Source organism: Schistocerca cancellata, chromosome 4 (assembly GCF_023864275.1).
Source record: "Schistocerca cancellata isolate TAMUIC-IGC-003103 chromosome 4, iqSchCanc2.1, whole genome shotgun sequence".
Taxonomy (NCBI): domain Eukaryota; kingdom Metazoa; phylum Arthropoda; class Insecta; order Orthoptera; family Acrididae; genus Schistocerca; species Schistocerca cancellata.
In genome coordinates, this window is record NC_064629.1 from 828,967,012 (window position 1) to 828,987,335 (window position 20,324).

General features: G+C 39.9%; 1 protein-coding gene across 1 annotated transcript in view; it reads right to left on the reverse strand.

Annotated features, from left to right (window-relative positions):
* Positions 1–20,324, reverse strand: part of LOC126183691 (uncharacterized) — a 639,493-nt gene that overhangs the window by 26,358 nt on the left and 592,811 nt on the right. The window contains exons 7-8 of the mRNA XM_049925871.1: positions 16,695–16,883; positions 4,355–4,636 (exon numbers count right to left, since the gene is read on the reverse strand). Of these exons, the coding sequence (XP_049781828.1) occupies positions 4,355–4,636; positions 16,695–16,883 (471 nt within the window). The remainder of the gene's footprint in view (positions 1–4,354; positions 4,637–16,694; positions 16,884–20,324) is intronic.

Below are 20,324 nucleotides of genomic sequence, written 5' to 3' on the forward strand. Positions count from 1 at the left end.
TCTAAGTTTATTGTGAATTTTTATCACAATTTTGATGTGTCTTCTGTACCTGAATCAAATTATTTAGATTAAGTACGTTATGAGTGACTGGCAGAAAAGGTTGAGAAGACCAGCCTTGCACATCAAGTTTCAACAAAGCTCACAATTTGCAGCATTGTCCCCAGAAATGATCATGGCCCCTTGGTTCTAAGTTGAGTGGAAGGACTGAACCAGATACTTCAAAAGTTTGGTGAAAAGCTAGGCTGTGAGCTCCTGGACTTGCGCAATATGGTTGAGAACTGTGGGTGGGTATGTGGAGTTACATTGGGCAACTCTCCAGATAATGATAGCTGTAGGAAACCCAGAAATATCAGTGTAAGATCAAAAGAAATGCATCCCACAGGTGAGAGTATTAAAATCCTAATAGTAAACTGCTGAAGCATTCACTACAAAGTAACAGAGTTTGAAGCACTCATGAAAAGCAGTGAAGCTCAAATAATGCTAGGTGCAGCAAGCTGGTTGAAACCTGAAATTGATATTAGTCAGATTTTTGGGGAAAATTTAAGTGAGCATTGAATGGATAGCCAAATGGAAAATGGAAGTGGTGTATTTGTTGCAGTAGACAAGAAACTCAGATCCACTGAGACAGAAATTGAAGCTACATGTAGGATTGTTTGGGGTAAAAATGTTACCAGTTTTTGGGTTTACGTATTTATGAAAACTTGAACTGAAAGAAGCATATTACTGAGCTTCTCAAACAGTTATGTTCAGCTTCTTGTGCTCTTCATATAATTACTAGTCTTGAATGAAACAGTAGAAAACCCATGATGGAATGTAACAATATTATGAAAAGGAACGTTGCTACTCAATATAGTGGAGATTCTGATTCGCAGATAGGCACAACAAAAACACTGTCACAAATAAGCTTCTGGCCAGCAAGGCCTTTGTCAAAAATAGATGACAGACACACACACACACACACACACACACACACACTCACACTCCGACAAATGTAACTCACACACACATGACTGCAATGGCACTGGCAGTGGCTTCAGCTGCCGAAGACTGCAGTCATGTTCTTATTTGTGACAGTGTTTTTGTTGTGCCTATCTACAAATCAGAATCTCCATTATATTGAGTAGCAACTTTCCTTTTCATAATTACTAGTCTTGGAAAGTAATGAATCAGCTCCGACATATTTTCTATATTTCCACTCAATAATTTCTTATAGAATAATTTTCTGGGGTAACTCATCACTTAGAATAGATAACACAAAAGTGAGCAGTAAAAATAATAGGTGGTGTTGCATTTTAACTGTACCATCACAATATATATAATTTCCAATGAAATTCATCGTAAATAATCCATCACAATTTTAGAAGAACAGCCATGGACTCAACATTAGGGGAAAAAGTGACATTTATTACCCATTATTAAAGCTGTCAGCAGCTCAGAAAGGAGCTGGGAGAGGATGTTTGATCATTTGCCCAATAACATAAAATATCTGACAGATAGCAAAGCAAGTTTCAAATCTAACATTAAATCATTTCTTTTGGACAACTCCTTGTATTCCATAGATGAATTTCTATTTAAAAACTGGCAGCCTCTAAAAATTCTTATTTTTAAGTGCCGTTGGATTAGTGGGAGTAAAAAATAATATCTAAATTAGTGGTTACATTAACCATACATACATATATTTTACCCTAATTCCAAATCATTTCAATAAAAGATTTGTTCAAATGAACTAAGTAATGTGTAACTAACTGTTTGTGGTGGCATGCAATCAGTCGAGTGAACTATCTTTGGACTGCCATCTTTGAGGTTTGTGACCGATAGCGCATGGACCTCCAGTTCATTGCGAACATTTGAATTGGAATGATTGTGTTTTTATGCATAGTGATATCAAGCTGATCATTAAAGTGCTTGTCTCTACATGTGGAATCTTAGCGTACTCATTTAAGCCATCGTACCTATTTCCACACTGGTGACCCCGATGACAAGTGCTCCAAATTGTTTACGTTTTTTTGTATCACCTTTTGTTGCTATGCCATGTGGTCTTTTAACAGCCAAAGGCATCTACATTTGCCTGCTGCGACTCAAGCACCTTACTTATCAGTGAACCAGATGCCATTGTAGCTTCCAGCTATGCAATCAGAACATCCAAGCACCAACGTTCATCATTTTTCTACTGTGCCACAACTCCTCATGGTGTGACACATTACCCTAGGTTCTTGTGGGTATCCATGTGTTCTTCAAGGAGGACCTCAAGGCTTCCCTGGCTGAAATATTGTATGGTGAACCACTGGTCCTTCCGGCCCAGTTTGTTGAGGACTCACCTCCGCTTGCAGACACTGAACTCCCTCCCACAGTAGAGCAGGTGCACTCCCATATTTCTTGACAGCTTATGCCACCTCTCAGTTTTCACTCCACACTGTCCGTGTTTATCAACAAGGAACTAAACAAGAGTGATTATGTGATGTTATGCAATGACTCAGTGCCCACATTCTGGCCCCCATAAAGTGTTAGCATGTGAAACGAACACATTTGATGTCCTCCTACATGACCAACCTCTAACCATTTCAGTTCATCGACTGAAGCCAGCATGGACCGTTGTGGACCACACAGTGGATGAGCCTGCTCCTGTTGCACTGCCTACATCCCCACAAGAGGTCTCTGCTGACACTGATGTCTCGATGCTCGATGGTTGCTCGGCACTGGCTCCATCTCCAGCCTGCCTGAGTCTGGCCCCTGATGGCGATGGTTCCCCTTCCTCACCAAATACCCACTTTTTCCCTTCCCCTCCTAGGTCTTTCACTCTCCAAACAGATGTGTCCTGTTTTGCCCCAGATGACATCTCTCTATCGGTATGTGACAGTTGCATTTTCATCCTTCACACTCCTCCCTGCTCAGCCGACAACCCTCCCACTTCTTCCATTTCTATTATCAAAAACCTCCAACTCCCCCCAGGTGTGGCGATTAATGCAATCTCTTCTTTCATTGATGCTACATGCCTCCTAACTGTCACCATCCCACTCAGTCCTTCCCCCCTGACCAATTCTGATGGTCCACCCCACTCATAAACGGGCCGCTTATTATGCCCACCCATGCGGCATCAGGACTATGACATTCTTCCCCCACCCCCCCACCCCACCCCCTGCCCCACTCCCTTGCCCATCAGCAGTGACTCACTGGGTCCCTGCCTACAGACCCAGATGTACCTACTGCTCTAGGATCTTCGCCTGTGTGCGTATAGCAATATCAAGCTGATCATTAAAGTGCTTATCTCTACACATGTAATCTTAGCATATTCATTTAAGCCATCATACCTATTTCCACATGTTTATTGTGGTTATTTAGCTTTTCATTAAATGGGATCTATGTAAAAGTAGCATGAGAAAAGTAATGCTTATCTTTGTTGTAGTTCTATGATACTCTGAATAAGAATTAACTATTGTAGTGTTATTCCTACTAGTAACATACACTTCATTCTTACTGCTGTATTAGGGATTTGTTTCATGTTTTGGGTTCTTGTGGTCTTTGATGTACAAGCATCCTTGTCAAGGGTTTCAACTGCACAAAATTGGACAGAACCATGATAATAATAAACTTAGTGTTGTGTTGGTAGAAGAGCCAACATCGTGTTACTAGAGGAGGCCAAAATGCACGCGTTTTAGCTCACGCAGGCTGGCGTGAGGAGGACATGACTATATTGACGTGAGGTCTGGAACATGACAAGGAATTAGAATTCAGAAAGCGGATGAAGCTAGTTTGATACTTAACTTTAATCCATTAATTATGAACATCGCTCTTGACGGTACATGATTCACAATATTGTCTGTTCAGAATTGATTCTAATTACTGAATATGGTGCCTTGCTAGGTCATAGCAAATGACGTAGCTGAACGCTATGATAAACTATCGTCTCTGCAATTGAGAGCATATGTAGGCAGTGAACCATCGCTAGCAAAGTTGGCTGTACAACTGGGGTGAGTGCTAGGGAGTCTTTCTAGACTAGACCTGCCATATGGCGGTGCTCGGTCTGCAATCACTGATAGTGGCGACACGCGGGTCCGACGTATACTAACGGACCGCGGCCGATTTAAATGCTACCACCTAGCAAGTGTGGTGTCTGGCGGTGACACCACACTTAGAATGAAAGTGTTTCTCTGTAAAAAGTCTATCCACATTTATCAAAAACAAATCTTTCATACATAGGGTTGCTGTCACAGTCATACAAACAACACATCTGAAAGTAAACCAGTGCACACATTAATCTGGTACATTATATAAAATAACTGTCAGGTGTGTGTATAGTGTGAATGAGAATGTTTGCATGCTTGTGTGCTCTAATAACTTATTGAAGAGAACTTACTTGTAACTGCTGATGAAACTGATGTATTTTCTGGTGGGTCTAAAACATATCCAGACTTCAAACGCTCTGCTTCTTCAATAACTGCTAAACCAGATAGACTTCTCCCACAGAATTTATCACTTGATGAGGTAGAGAAACTACTAGGATCATCATGGAACTGTGTTTCATCATCATAATCGTCACTAGTTGCTCCCCGTCCATCAGGAATGTGAAGGTAATCATGGGTTGTTAGGTCACAACTTGCTGTGCCTGCACGTCCTATATTCTCCTCCAGGTACTCACCTGTAAATGTTGCATTTTGAAGCCTGCTTGTGTGGTAAATTGAAACAATAAGCATTTGAATGACATTATTTTTAAAATAATAACAAGCATAAAGACAAAAAGCAACATTTTACTGGGATTAATAGTACAGCCAGGAGCACTAGTTCTGCAGGTTCGTAGAAGAGCTTCTGTGAAGTTTGGAAGGTAGGAGACAAGGTACTGGCAGAATTGAAGCTGTGAGGATGGGTTGTGAGTCATGTGTGGGTGGCTCAGATGGTAGAGAAATTGCCCGTGAAAGGCAAAGGTCCCGAGTTCGAGTTTCGGTCTGGCAGACAGTTTCATATCAGCGCACACTCTACTGCAGAGTGAAAATCTCATGCAAGAGTAGCAACATTTGACTGTCATCAAAAAAGCAAAAAACAAACAGTTTTTCACATAGAGAATGTGAAAATCGAGTGATGAAGGGTATTTTGTGTGTGGTTGAACGAAAAGTGCATGAAAGTGAACCTAAAATTCATCAGTGATGATATTCAATGGACATGCGATGTTTGTTTATGAGTTGAAACAGCCAGTATAGTAAGTACAGTGGACTCAAAAAACGAAATTATGAAGTTGCTGCAAAAGGACATTGAGGCACTAAATACCAAAATAGTGAGTGCAAAAAAAGAAAATTGAAAAAATGGACTTTCTTGTTATTGGTGACTCCATACTCAAAAAAGTTACAGCTCCAGGTTGTGATATCGATGTTCGTCCTGGAATCCGATGGCATCAGATCAGCAGACACTTTCAAATATTTCCCAATTTGAAACAAAGTGAAACTGAAAGAGGAAATGAAAAAAAAAAGGACAAATACAAAGGCAAGGAGGAAGAAATAATCAGTGAAACATGGAACTTGATCCGTTCAGCAAAAAGTATATTTGCAAATTCAAAAACTGTCATTAGTGCAATTTTACACAGAAGGTCAGTAAGTGATACATACATAAATAAGATAAATAGTGGAATCAGGGAACAGTGCTACAAGCTGGGTGCAATTTTTGTAGACTCAAATAAATTTATAAGTGCTAAGTGTCTGGGAAAGGATGGGCTGCACTTGAATAGGTTAGGTTCAATGACTTCCAGCAAAATAATTGTAGACATCTGCAGAATCATTGAAAGCAAGGGAAACTGAAAACTTCCAAAAGGGGTGAGAAAACAAAAGTGGTGATCCAAAATGGAAACTTTAATATAATGGGACAAGTGAGGCTCTTCAAAGTATAAACAAACTCAAAAACTCTATCTTGATGCATCTAAATATAAACAGTTTAACAGAAAAATGCCCAAATCTAGGTTACTCTAAAATTGATGAACTGCAAGTTATACTTTCTGAACTGGCAAACATAAAGGCAGTCTGCTTAAAAAAAGGTAGTCTGGCTCACAAAAAAATGCATAGACATTCTAAATAAAATTAGTAATTTAAAACTTGCCAGCAGCTTTTGTAGAAAAAAGCAAATCTCGTGGGGTTTCCTGTATCTTACTGCATGCCTCCTTAAACATTAAAGTGAAAGATTTTAGTTATCTAACTGAAGAATGTATTTTTGAAAGCTGTTGTGTAGAGCTGTGATAATATCAATTTGCAGAATTTCTGGGAGTACTGCTACTAAATTGTTCTTAGAAAAATTTCAATATCTCTTAGATAAACTTAAAAAAAGAATGCAAGAAAAAGATTGAGATTGCAGGAGACTTCATCTTAAATACATTAACTGAAAGCAGTGACAGTGAAAAATTTCGCAATTTAATTCAAAAATCTGGTTTCAAGTTAAACTCTACTATGTGCACTAGAGAAAACTTCCACTCAGCAGCCTGCATAGATAATATTTTACAGATTATCAGTTTGATGATACAAGGAAGTTTTAGTTAGATCTATGGATATATGATCATTCAGCTTTCTTTATAGAGTTATCCAAAACAGAGAAACTAAAATCTGAATCTTATATAAGAAGGGATTTTAGCAAAGAAACATTTGAGTTGTTTTGTGATAAGTTAAGTGTTATAAACTGGCCTTTAGACCACTGTGAATCAAGCAACAAAAATTTTGATTAATTTCTAAATTGTTTTTTGGGTGTATTCAGTGAAACATTTCCCCCAATATCTTATCAAAAGATAGTCAGGAATAAACGAAATTGGATTACACCAGGCATAAAAATTTCAAGTGGCAGAAAAAGACAGCTGCACAATGAGCTCAAAGTAAATAGAAACCCTAATTTTGTAATTTATGTTAATCACTATAAGACTATATTAAAAAAAAGTGATACTGGCAGCAAAAAAACTGGCAAATAGTATATTTATAAGCAAACAAAGAAATAAAACAAAGGCAGTCTGTTGTGAAATCAGAGTTGGGAGTCAATCTTTAAAGTCAAGAACATTTGAAAATTACATTTCAGGGTGAATTTATTGTAAATCATGTTCAAATGTCAAACTGCTTCAATGATTTATTTGTCAGTATGGCAAAATCTGACATAGACATAACAGCCCATCAGGACAATATGATTTTCAGGCATAGTGATGACATACAAAACATTTGTTTTAAAAAATTCAGAAAAATCACACAGAAAGATGTGGAAGACACAATATTATCATTAAAAACAACAATTCAGCTGGATGGGATGGAATAGTTTCTGTGGTAATCAAGGCAGTACGCCATATTATTTCGTACCCACTGACTATTGTTGTAAACCAGTCATTCGAATGTGGGTCTTTCCCAGATGTCCTAAGATATGCAGAGATTAAGCCAGAAGATATGGGAAACTACCAGCCTTTTTCTCTCCCCACTGTCACTGTTTTTTCTAAAATATTTGAAAAACTTGTGGCAAAACAACCACTTCCTGTGGTGTCTAATTAATCTGTCTTTCTGGAAAATGTTCCATGACTTGCTAAATATTTCAGAGATTTCTACTTTTGGTTTAGCCCACTTTCAGCCCCAAGAATAATTTTAGCATGAGAACTTTACTGGAGGGCAGTAAATTTGGGAACTTTCTACTCTCTCTCTAGTGAGTAAGTGTTCATTAGAGTACCTCAAACTACCGGCTAGCCTAAGAAACCCATGTGCACTCCACAAGTATTCTGCTACCAGAGTAGCAGACAAAAATCTCTGTGCACAACTAGTTTAACATGTTTCTAGTCATCATCACAAATAAAAGCAGTGTGACAGGTAGTAAATATAAATGCCTTGAGTCACTCCCCTCTTGCCCATAATACACACATTATTAAAAAAGAATTTAAGGTGCCAAAAGTTAAACTTTGTAGTACTGTTAAAGTTATATCCAACAAGTTAGAAAATAAGGTAAGTATTACAACAGAGATTCATACATTGTTAGAATTATAAAGAAGTAAAGAGCCTAAGCATATGAAAGAAATGTTGTTAAGACTAAGAAGAAAAACTTTATCTCTGCAAAAGTTCAATTTTATTATCTGTCATAACAATAGAATGGAGAATCTGAACACTGGAAAAATTCTGTCATGGAGTTTATTCAGTCATGAGAAGCCACAAGCCACAGAAAGTGATACATCAAGAATTTATTTGAATGATAACAAGTAGTGCTCTGGACTCCTCCATGTTGTTAAAAAGTGAGTTATTCAGTTGCCACACTTGTTGTCATCAGAACAGTTCATACATAAAGAATAGCACATGCTGAAAGTATTACTTAATATTCAGGTAGTGATGTGCGAGTTGTATTACTAACACACCACACGAACAGTATTTCAAGTATTATTTGTTGAAAAGTATGGCATTAACACAGTGCATGCTGTATAAATAAAGGATGAGGGACCCAGTCTTTCACCTTGTGTATCTTTTGACATGCTAAATATATTGAAAATATACAGGGCTATTACAAATGATTGAAGCGATTTCATAAATTCACTGTAGCTCCATTCATTGACATATGGTCACGACACACTACAGCTACGTAGAAAAACTCATAAAGTTTTGTTCGGCTGAAGCCGCACTTCAGGTTTCTGCCACCAGAGCTCTCGAGAGCGCAGTGAGACAAAATGGCGACAGGACCCGAGAAAGCGTATTTTGTGCTTGAAATGCACTCACATCAGTCAGTCATAACAGTGCAACGACACTTCAGGACGAAGTTCAACAAAGATCCACCAACTGCTAACTCCATTCGGCGATGGTATGCGCAGTTTAAGGCTTCTGGATGCCTCTGTAAGGGGAAATCAACGGGTCGGCCTGCAGTGAGCGAAGAAATGGTTGAACGCGTGCGGCCAAGTTTCATGCGTAGCCCGCGGAAGTCGACAAATAAAGCAAGCAGGGAGCTAAACGTACCACAGCCGACGGTTTGGAAAATCTTACGGAAAAGGCTAAAGCAGCAGCCTTACCGTTTACAATTGCTACAAACCCTGACACCCGATGACAAAGTCAAACACTTTGAATTTTCGGCCCGGTTGCAACAGCTCATGGAAGAGGATGAGTTCAGTGCGAAACTTGTTTTCAGTGATGAAGCAACATTTTTTCTTAATGGTGAAGTGAACAGACACAATGTGTGAATCTGGGCGGTAGAGAATCCTCATGCATTCGTGCAGCAAATTCGCAATTCACCAAAAGTTAACGTGTTTTGTGAAATCTCACGGTTTAATGCTTACAGCCCCTTTTTCTTCTGCAAAAAAAACGTTACAGGACACGTGTATCTGGACATGCTGGAAAATTGGCTCATGCCACAACTGTAGACCGAAAGCGCCAACTTCATCTTTCAACAGGATGGTGCTCCACTGCACTTCCATCATGGTGTTCGGCATTTCTTAAACAGGAGATTGGAAAACCGATGGATCGGTCGTGGTGGAGATCATGATCAGCCATTCATGTCATGGCCTCCACGCTCTCCCGACTTAACCCCATGCGATTTCTTTCTGTGGGGTTATGCGAAAGATTCAGTGTTTAAACCTCCTCTACCAAGAAACGTGCCAGAACTGCGATCTCGCATCAACGATGCTTTCGAACTCATTGATGGGGACATGCTGCGCCGAGTGTGGGAGGAACTTGATTATCGGCTTGATGTCTGCTGAATCACTAAAGGGGCACATATCGAACATTTGTGAATGTCTAAAAAAACTTTTTGAGTTTTTGTATGTGTGTGCAAAGCATTGTGAAAATATCTCAAATAATAAAGTTATTGTAGAGCTGTGAAATCGCTTCAATCATTTGTAATAACCCTGTATTTTTACCTAGACTAGCAGTCAGAGCATGTTTGTAAAATAATGATCTATGTATTTTCATATCCTTATTAATAATGAAGATAAAGATAACAACTGTTGAATCTGTGCTGGATATTCCTTCTCAGCTTGTGGCTCTTTATGAGGAAAGTTCAGTGATATATCTATCTAGTAGGCCTGAACAGAATTTATGCAGTAAGAAGCATCTAAAATTAGGATTCCTTTGTATCTGTGCAGGTTATGTGGTGTGTTACCAAGAATTGACGTCATCCTCAAAGCTGACATCCTGTTTTTGGTTCATAAAGCTCCAAAAACTTATTGGTGTCTGTTTTGTAAGCCCCTTATGACTATTTGGATAAGTGAAAAGAAATGATTGAAGTCTTATTTGTCAAAAGATACTTTGTGAGGAAAAAACTGAGAGCCTCAACATTTTCACCAAACTATGCTACTGGAAAATGAGAACAGAACACTTTTAAAGCCATGAAATGTATATGCACTTGCATATATGAATGACAGTCAGCTGCCTACTGGAATGACAACAAAGAAAATCTCTGCCGGATTTCCTGCTGATTGTGAATGGTTGCCTTACCATTAGGCCATCCTAGCATGACTCACAGCCAGACACAAACTTCCATATGTCATCAATAATTTTGTCTACAACCTGTTCTCATACATCTATTATGTATATTCCTGTACTCACTCATCTGGTGTCAGCTGATAAATACAATATTGCAATGCCTGTGTTATTCTGAATGTGTGTGTGTGTGTAAGTACAATCTAACTTCTGCACCATTTCAGTGTAGTAATGTGTTCATTGTAAATAAGTATTGTAGAAGTTCTATTACATGTTTATTACCTTATAAATAAAAAAAACCTTTTTGATTTTAAATTCATTGCATTAGTGTTTGTAAAATGATTCTTTCATATAGTGTTCATTAAAAGAAATGACGATCATTCCACTTAGAATCTGTGGAATGGTACATTAGCTTATTTGTTTGAGTTGTAAGTATTTGTCATGTATTATTGTTTTTCTAACATGCTCTACATCCTGGAGGGCCTCCTCACTATGGATCAATTGGAATGAAAGTAAATCTAATCTAATGTAGATGCAATGTTCTTTTGGGCATGAATGCATGTAAAAAAAAAAAAAAAAAACCACAGCAACTACAGCCATTATGAAATACATGAAATGTATTCACAGTTGTGAATATGAAAAAAATCAACTGCATAATGGAATGATGACAATGAAAATCTGCCGGACTAGGACTCGAACCCAGATTTCTCATTTATCATGAGCAGTTGCCTTACCATTAGGCCATCTGAGCATGACTCATGGCCAGACCCAATCTTTCATATGTCATCAACCATTCGGTCTACACTTGTACTCATACATCCATTATGGATATTCCTGTACAGATGAGACATTTTACATTAAAGTTGCTCGCCTGGTGTTGGCAGATAAATACGATATTGCAGTCCCTGTGTTATTCCAAATTGTGATGCAATGTTTCTTTGGACATGCATGCATATATATGGTTGGTCATACTCCCAACTGCGAATACATTTCATGTATTTCATAATGGCTGTAATCGCCATAGTGCCCATTCCTTTGGACATGTACACATGCCCTAAGGAACACTGCATAATAATTCAGAATAACACAGGCACTGCAATATTACATTGTACTTTTAAAGGCATGTCATAGAAATTCCATGTTTAAATAGGTACTGATAGAAGGAAACAGAAACAATTTTCATGCTGTGCACTGTGTAGAAACCTTAATTACGCATGAAAATGTTGAGTATACAGCTATTTTTAATATGTTTAAAGAGTGGTCTGTTGTTTCAAGCATTATACTGGGCTAGTAATTGTAGATATGTCAGGGCAGAACTGACAAATATAACTTGTGCAGTTACCTCAATTTCAGTCCACTTGTGGCTGGATAGTACGTCCAAGAAATTGTCCAACATGTTAAATGTGTTGATAGTGGCATACTGTTTGAAAGATGGACTACTGTATCAGATGAGCAACCCCTACTGACCCTAAATAGAATTGCAACCATAAGTGGGACCAATGTTGCACTCACAGTCTTTGTTAGGTCCACCAAGAAATATTTGCTGAAGCTGACTTCATCAAAAGACTTCCACTCCTATCTCATTCCTGTGCACCTACCTCCAATAGTAGGAGACACAATGGGAGGATAGATAGTGTAATATTGCGTTTGGGGTGAATCAGATTTTGTTCTGTTCTCAGTGGTGACCATATAAGGCATGCTCAAAGAGTAATGGTAATTTTGTTTTTCTTAAAGAATCTTTATTTATTCATCAACATCAACTTTGTTGCCATTCAAATGAATCCCCTCAGATATAATACACATATGACTGTGGTTTTTCCAATCTTGGAAGCACTTCAGAAACGCAGTTTTTGTTATGGTGTTCAAGTTGTTCAGTGATTATGTTTTTATCTCGTCAATTATGGAAAAATGACATCTTTTCATAGTTCTCTTCAACCTCAAGAATTGAAAGAAGTTGCAGAGGGCCGTGTCCAATGAATATGGTGACCGAGGCAACATAACACTTTTGTTTTTTGCCAAAAAATCATGAACAAGCTTCGAGCTGTGAGAGGGAGCATTATTGGGATACGATTTTCACAAGTCTTTTTCCCAAAATTCTGGTCATTTTCTTCAGACTGCTTCATGCAAATGATGCATAGCTTCCAGGCAGTCTTCTTTACTGACTGTATGGCTATAAGGATGTCAAACTTAGCATAAGGAGGACTATGCGTGAAGCGTTCAGTGAATTCGAAAGTAAAATTCTATGTACCGACTTGGCAGAAAATTCTAGGAAGTTCTGGTCTTACGTTAAATCAGTAAGTGGCTCTAAACAGTATATCCAGACACTCTGGGATGATGATGGCATTGAAACAGAGGATGACACTCGTAAAGATGAAATACTAAACACCTTTTTCCAAAGCTGTTTCACAGAGGAAGACCTCACTGCAGTTCCTTCTCCAAATCCTTGCACAAACGAAAAAATGGCTGACATCAAAATAAGTGTCCAAGGAATAGAAAAGCAACTGAAATCACTCAACAGAGGAAAGTCCACTGGACCTGATGGGATACCAATTTGATTCTACACAGAGTACGCGAAAGAACTTGCCCCCCTTCTAACAGCTGTGTACTGCAATTATCTAGAGGAACGGAAGGTTCCAAATGATTGGAAAAGAGCACAGGTAGTCCCAGTCTTTAAGAAGGGTTGTCAAGCAGATGCGCAAAACTATAGACCTATATCTCTGACATCGATCTGTTGTAGAATTTTAGAACATGTATTTTGCTCATGTATCATGTCATTTCTGGAAACCCAGAACCTACTCTGTAGGAATCAACATGGATTCCAGAAACAGCGATCGTGTGAGACCCAACTCACTTTATTTGTTCATGAGACCAAGAAAATATTAGATACAGGCTCCCAGGTAGATGCCATTTTCCTTGACTTTCGGAAGGCATTAGATACAGTTCCACACGGATAGGCACTTGGTGCAGGGAGTGGCAACTGATGCTTAACATAGACAAATGTAATGTATTGCGAATACATAGAAAGAAGGATCCTTTATTGTATGATTATATGATAGCAGAAGAAACACTGATAGCAGTTACTTCTGTAAAATATCTGGGATTATGCATGTGGAATGATTTGAAGTAGAATGATCATATAAAATTAATTATTGGTAAGGCGGGTGCCAGGTTGAGATTCATTGGGAGAGTCCTTAGAAAATGTAGTCCATCAACAAAGGAGGTGGCTTACAAAACACTCGATCGACCTATACTTGAGTATTGCTCATCAGTGTGGGATCCATTCCAGGTCGGGTTGACAGAGGAGATACAGAAGATCCAAAGAAGAATGGCGCATTTCATTTATTTGGTAAGCGTGATAGCGTTACGGAGATGTTTAGCAAACTCAAGTGGCAGACTCTGCAAGCAAGGCGCCCTGCATCACGGTGTAGCTTGCTGTCCAGGTTTCGAGAGGGTGCGTTTCTGGATGAGGTATTGAATATACTGCTTCCCCATACCTCCCGAGGAGATCACGAATGTAAAATTAGAAAGATTCGAGCACACACGGAAGCTTTCCGGCAGTCGTTCTTCCCGCGAACCATACGCGACTGGAACAGGAAAGGGAGGTAATGACAGTGGCATGTAAAGTGCCCTCCATGACACACCATTGGGTGGCTTGCAGAGTATAAATGTAGACGTAGATGTAGAACTTTTGATGCACTATCCCACTGTAATCAGAGAAAGCAGTGAGAAGAGCCTTCACGTATAATCAAACTTTTCAAATTTATTTTCGGTCTCTTGGGATGACGGGACCATTGTTTCAACATCATAGACATATACCCACATTTTGTGAATTGTTATAATCTTCATTATGAGTTCTGGATCATTGTTGACTTCATTAAGCAATTCCTGAGCAATGTCTATACAACACCATTTTTGGTTGAAACTCAACAATTTTTGAACAAACTTTGCTGCTACTCACTTCATGCCCAAACCACCCAAAAAAACTGGTTGGCATGAGTCAAAGGTTATACTAACATCATCAGCAATCTCTCTGATGATGATTCAGTGATTTTTCAAAACCATTTTCTTTAGTGCTTTGATGCTCTTGTGAGTAATTGATGTGCTAGGGCATCCAGGATGATTGTCACCTTCAATGTCTTCTCAGCCCTCTTTGAAGCATGTATACTACTCATAAACTCTTGTCTTAATCACAGTAGATTTGCCAAAACTATAGGCAACATTTTGAATGTGGTGCTGTACTTTATTCTATATTTCAAGTAAAATCTAATGCAAATTCTTTGATCCCCTGTTTCTCACATAAAAATTTTCCGAGCACTTGAAAACACATATAATCTTTTTGACTGTAAAAAATAAACTATATATTCAAAACAGCTGAAAATGCAAACATACAATGGGAACATGCGTACCCACAAGATAATAAAATTTTTGAACAATCAGCTGTATAAAGCTTGCGAAATTAATGAATGTAATGTAGACTGGCAATGGGAAGGAAAGCGTTTCTGAAGAAGAGAAATTTGTTAACATCGAGTATATTTTTAAGCGTCAGCAAGTCGTTTCTGAAAGTATTTGTATGGAGTGTAGCCATGTATGGAAGTGAAACATGGACAATAAGTAGTTTAGACAAGAAGAGAATAGAAGCTTTCGAAATGTAGTGCTACAGAAGAATGCTGAAGATTAGATGGGTAGATCACATAACTAATGAGGAGGTGTTGAATAGGATTGGGGAGAAGAGAAGTTTGTGGCACAACTTGACTAGAAGAAGGGATCAGTTGGTAGGACATGTTCTGAGGCATCAAGGGATCACCAATTTAGTATTGGAGGGCAGCGTGGAGGGTAAAAATCGTAGAGGGAGACCAAGAGATGAATACACCAAGCAGATTCAGAAGGATGTAGGTTGCAGTAGGTACTGGGAGATGAAGAAGCTTGCGCAGGATAGGGTAGCATGGAGAGCTGCATCAAACCAGTCTCAGGACTGAAGACCACAGCAACAATATGTATAGTGATGACTGGGAAAGTGGTCACTACCACAATGTGTGAGAGCAAGGTGAATTTTTGAGCCTTTCAGTCAAAGACAGTGTTTTCCATACGAAAAATGCACTTACCTTTTGGTTAGTACACTTTGTTCCACTTTTTCCAGTAAGTAGATTCAATCCCTGAAGTATAATTCTGTTAGGTCTGCAAAATATCCATTTATGGCTGCCTTTTCATTGCTCTCAAAACATTTTCTAGTTGTTAATATATATAGCTTGGAAACAGTCCTATATTTGGGAAATAAGATGGATTTTCCAGCAGTCTGTGAAAATTTATAGGAAGATGCATTGTTCTAATACAAGATTATTATTGTTTTGTTTTTTCAATGTATGCCTCTGCTCATGTATTTATTTGTTTATCAATTAGTTGGCCCAGAAGACTTATGTAGTATTCACCAGTTATCATTTGGCCCTTTGTTGTGTAATTAGCAAATAAGAATCTTAGAAAACACTGTCTATAATGTCTCTCTTGCTGCCAAATGAAATAAACTTCATCCCTTTTTTTCAGGGCTGCTGACTTCCACCTACTACTTTGATCAATATTTCATGCAATAGTGTGAAGTAGTGGATCTCTGTCTAAACCACTGTAAGAAACCAACACACAAAATTAGTTTGATTCTATTTAAAATGATCCAAACATTGCTGAGAAACTAGTTTTTGCTTTTGCTTTTGATCAGAATTCTACAAATGCAGCCCCCATTTGCACAAAACTTTCTCATAGTTATATTCAGTTAAAAGTGTATTAAGAATTTCTTGTGACATTTCTTTAATGTCAATTATTTCATACACTTTCTTTATTGTACACTTTCCTGACATTTTCCTTTGTGGTGGCAGTATATCCATTGCACTCGATATTACTTTAATAAGCTGTATAAGAAAAATAAATACGCAAATCTATTTGATACTTGACTTACATTATTATGCACTGTTTACCAACAAAAATAAACTTCATTAATATCAGTGACCTTTTTGTTTATGCTCATATCAGGCAATGGAACACAAAATGGTTTCAGTCATCATGGTGTTCGGATCCATAGCCTGCAACAATATTGTACACATGTGGTTTTCAGCAAGGGAACAGTGGAATGTTCAGGATAGATCCAGAATGCCATTCAGTCCATTCTACACTCATAGAAAAGTTAAAATAGGTGCTGGTGAAATTAAAAGCAAGGATTGCAAGACTGAGAGTGCAAAGGGAATTCCACTGTTAAATGCAGAAGAGAGAGTGGATAAGTGGAAAAAGTAAACACAGGGTTTTCAAAAGGAGGAAGGAACTTACTGTCTGCAGAATTTATCCAAAATATTGAATCCTCTGCTTGTCTGTACTCAACACGGCATGTATTTGGTGAGCGAAGAATACAAATAGAATAATCCAGATTGCTTTGGTAGTGTCCCTGCCCATGGTAATAATTAAAACTTTGGATGGTTCCAGATAGCTCTGTGTAATACTGCAAACAGCCTTGTGGAGCTGAAAAACAAAACAGTCACTGAATTAAACATGAAATTTTTGCTCACATTTAGGCAAGACAGTTGAGTACTAGTATGGAAATTTACTTTAAGTAATAAGCAGAAGTTAAGTTTATACTATTACAGATATGTGTGATTGTGAGTCCACTACTGCATGACACAAATATAGTCTAAGCAATGTAATTCACAGCTAATTTAATTTTTACTCTACTCTCGCCCCTCCGTTCCCCAAAATCCCTCCAGATTTGAATTTTTTTGAATCTTTTGCCAAGATTCATGATACTTCTTTAAATACACAAGATATGGTTTCTTCGGTGGTGTTAAAAAATACATAGTATTTTAAGAGTGTGATGTTTTGAACATAAATACAAATGAACAAAGTCAGTAGATTCTGTGTCATTAAACTGAAACACAGAGTACTGTGTGAGGATCACCTATGATGAAATGTAAAAATTTATATACATAACTAAAAATGGATGGCATGTTTATATACTTTTCTGTGTGACAATTTGCATGTTGAAAATATTTAAAGATAATGTATATTATATGTGACTGTATGTAAATCATAGCTTATGTTGCTCTGCAAGATTTTACAGGATGAGTGAAAAATATTTACTTTTAGATTTCAGCTCCATCTGTTGGAGGGGATTTTGAACTACAATGTGGAAACAAACATAGCACTCATTGGGCATGTGAAAGCCTTCAAAAAGTCCTTTAAAGCAGGTTAAACACACAAAACCATAACATAAACTCACAATGTTATATCTATGTAAGTAATTTAATGTTTATTGAGTTTCAAGTGTTAACTTCTTACAATGTAAAGCTAAATAACAATATATGTACCACACTGCTGATACTACTGTCCTGTATTTTAAATATTTGGATGCATACCAAAGGCATCCTCCATGAATCCCGCCGTCTCTACCGTGCCTTCCTCCACACGCGTGGCCCGGACACACTCCGACGCCACCGGCAACTCCAGCGACACATTCGAAATTTGCTCATGGCTAAGAGATGCCAGGACTGGCAACAGACATGCACCTGTTTAAATGCTACCCTACCTATAAACTCGTACAAGTTCTGGTCAGCCTTCCGTCGCCTTACCGGAACTAAACCCTCCCCCTACTATCCTCTTCTCCATGATGATCACCCCTTCCCTGACACCCTTAGTAATGCCAATCACTTTGCCTCTTACCTCTCCGATATCTTTTCCATCCCCGATGATCCCCAGTTCGATTATTCCCTCTTTCCGGATGTCCGTGATCGAACTGACACATCTGTCCCTCCCCTCACACCTGGTTTCCAGAACTTGGACAACATTGCACACACGGAACTCAATGCCCCTATCACTACACAGGATCTCATTGCTACACTCCACATGAAATGCAACACTGCTCCTGGTCATGATCGTTTCACCTACCGTCACCTTCGTGAAGCTCCTGTCTCTTTCCTCTCCACCCTGGCCAGGTTCTACAATGTAGTCCTGTCCACCGGTTACTACCCCGACCTGTGGAAAACCTCCCATATCCTGATGTCCCTTAAACCTGGTAAACCGCTGTCCGCTGTCTCCTCCTACCATCCCATCAGCCTTACCTCGGTCTTCAGCAAGGTCCTGGAATCTATCCTCACCCGCCGCATCCACCAGCATCTCCACCAGCACCGCCACCTTCCCGTTACCCAGTGTGGCTTTTGGCCGTCCTTCTCTTCCAACGACCTTCTCCTTCACCTCACTCATCTCCTTTCTGAACAGCTTAATTCCTGTCGCTCCGCAATCTTCCTCTCCCTGGACCTCGAACGTGCTTATGACCGCGTGTGGCATTCCGGTCTCCTCTTCAAGCTCCAAACCTTCACCCTTCCCATTAACTACGTCCGTCTGATCAGCTCCTTTGTCTCCCACCGTCATTCCTATGTCACCATCCATAACACTGATTCCTACACCTTTTTTCCCTCCGCTGGTGTGCCCCTAGGCTCCGTCCTCTCCTCCCTTCTGTACCTTTTATATGCGGCGGACATGCTGCCGCCGTCACCCCCCGTCCACCTTCTCCAGTTTACCGATGACACTGCCTTCCTTGCCCTTGCCCCCACCCTGCAGTGCTCCCAACGCCTTCTCCAATCCCATCTTGACCGGTTCACCGCTTGGTGCAACCAGTGGTTGCTCAAGGTCAATCCCTCCAAAACCCAGGCGATCATTGTAGGCAAAACCACCCCTTCCTTCCGCCTCCTTGATTTCTATCTCACCATCTATGGCCGACCTATCGCCCTCACCCCCACCCTTAAGTACCTTGGTGTCACCCTCGACCATCGACTCTCCTGGACCCCCCATCTCCGGACAATCCAAGCCAAGGCACGCTCCCGACTCCATCTCCTAAAGCTCCTTTCCGGCCGTACGTGGGGTCTGGACCCCTCCACCATCCTCCACACCTATAAATCCCTCATCTGCCCTATCCTTTGTTACACCCATCTGGCCTGGATCTCCGCCCCCCCCCTCCCCCCCTACCTTTTATAAATCCCTTCAAATCCTTGAACGCCATGCCCTCTGCCTCGCATATCGCATCCGTCTCCCCTCTCCCACGTGGATCCTGTACGATCTCATTCCGTTCCCCCACCTCCTCATTTTCCTTGAAAGGATACGGATCCTGTACACCTTCTGCAAACTCGATGCTCCTCACCTGCTTGTCTCGTCCATCCTCTCCCGCCCCCGCCCACTGCTGTGCCTGTATTCCCACATCCCACTCGGTCTCCATCTCTCCACCCTCCTTACCCTCTCCCAAGGTGGCTTCTGCTAGCTCCCTCTCCCTGATGATGCCCTCGTCCCCTCCATCTACCCCTCCTACCAACTTTGATCCTCCCTCCCTCTTCCTGTGTTTGCTCCTTTGGACACACTCCCTCCCTTCTCTCCCTCTTCCCTCCCTCCTCCATTTCTCCCCACTCCTCCCCCGAGCTTCCCCTCCCCTGTCTCTCTCCTCCTCCCCCCATCTCCTCAGCCATTGGCATCCTTGTTCTCCCCTCTCCCCCACCTCACCCTTCTTCCCCTCTTGGCATGTCCCCGGACTCGCACACGCTAAGTGGACATTCGTGTGCCGGAGATCATCGCCATCAATGTCTCGTGTGTGCCGTCGTGTTTAGTGTTCAGTGTTCACTGTCACACTCCATTGTACACCAGTGCCATCGACATCTTCAGTGTTTGTGCTTCATGTCGTGGATGTAATGGAGCTAGAAAAACTTATTTTGCATACTTGTAACTCTTTCTCAAATGATGTTGACATTCTTCATGATATTCAGCCAGTTTGTAACAATTACTTGTTTCTGATTTCAGTGGTGATGAAAGCAGCACCAAATATGCTCCAGAGGATGACATAAGATAATATCCTTCATACTTTCACAGATTCCAGTACTTGATGCATTGCTAGTAAGTAGGAAATTTATTTTTTATTATATGTAT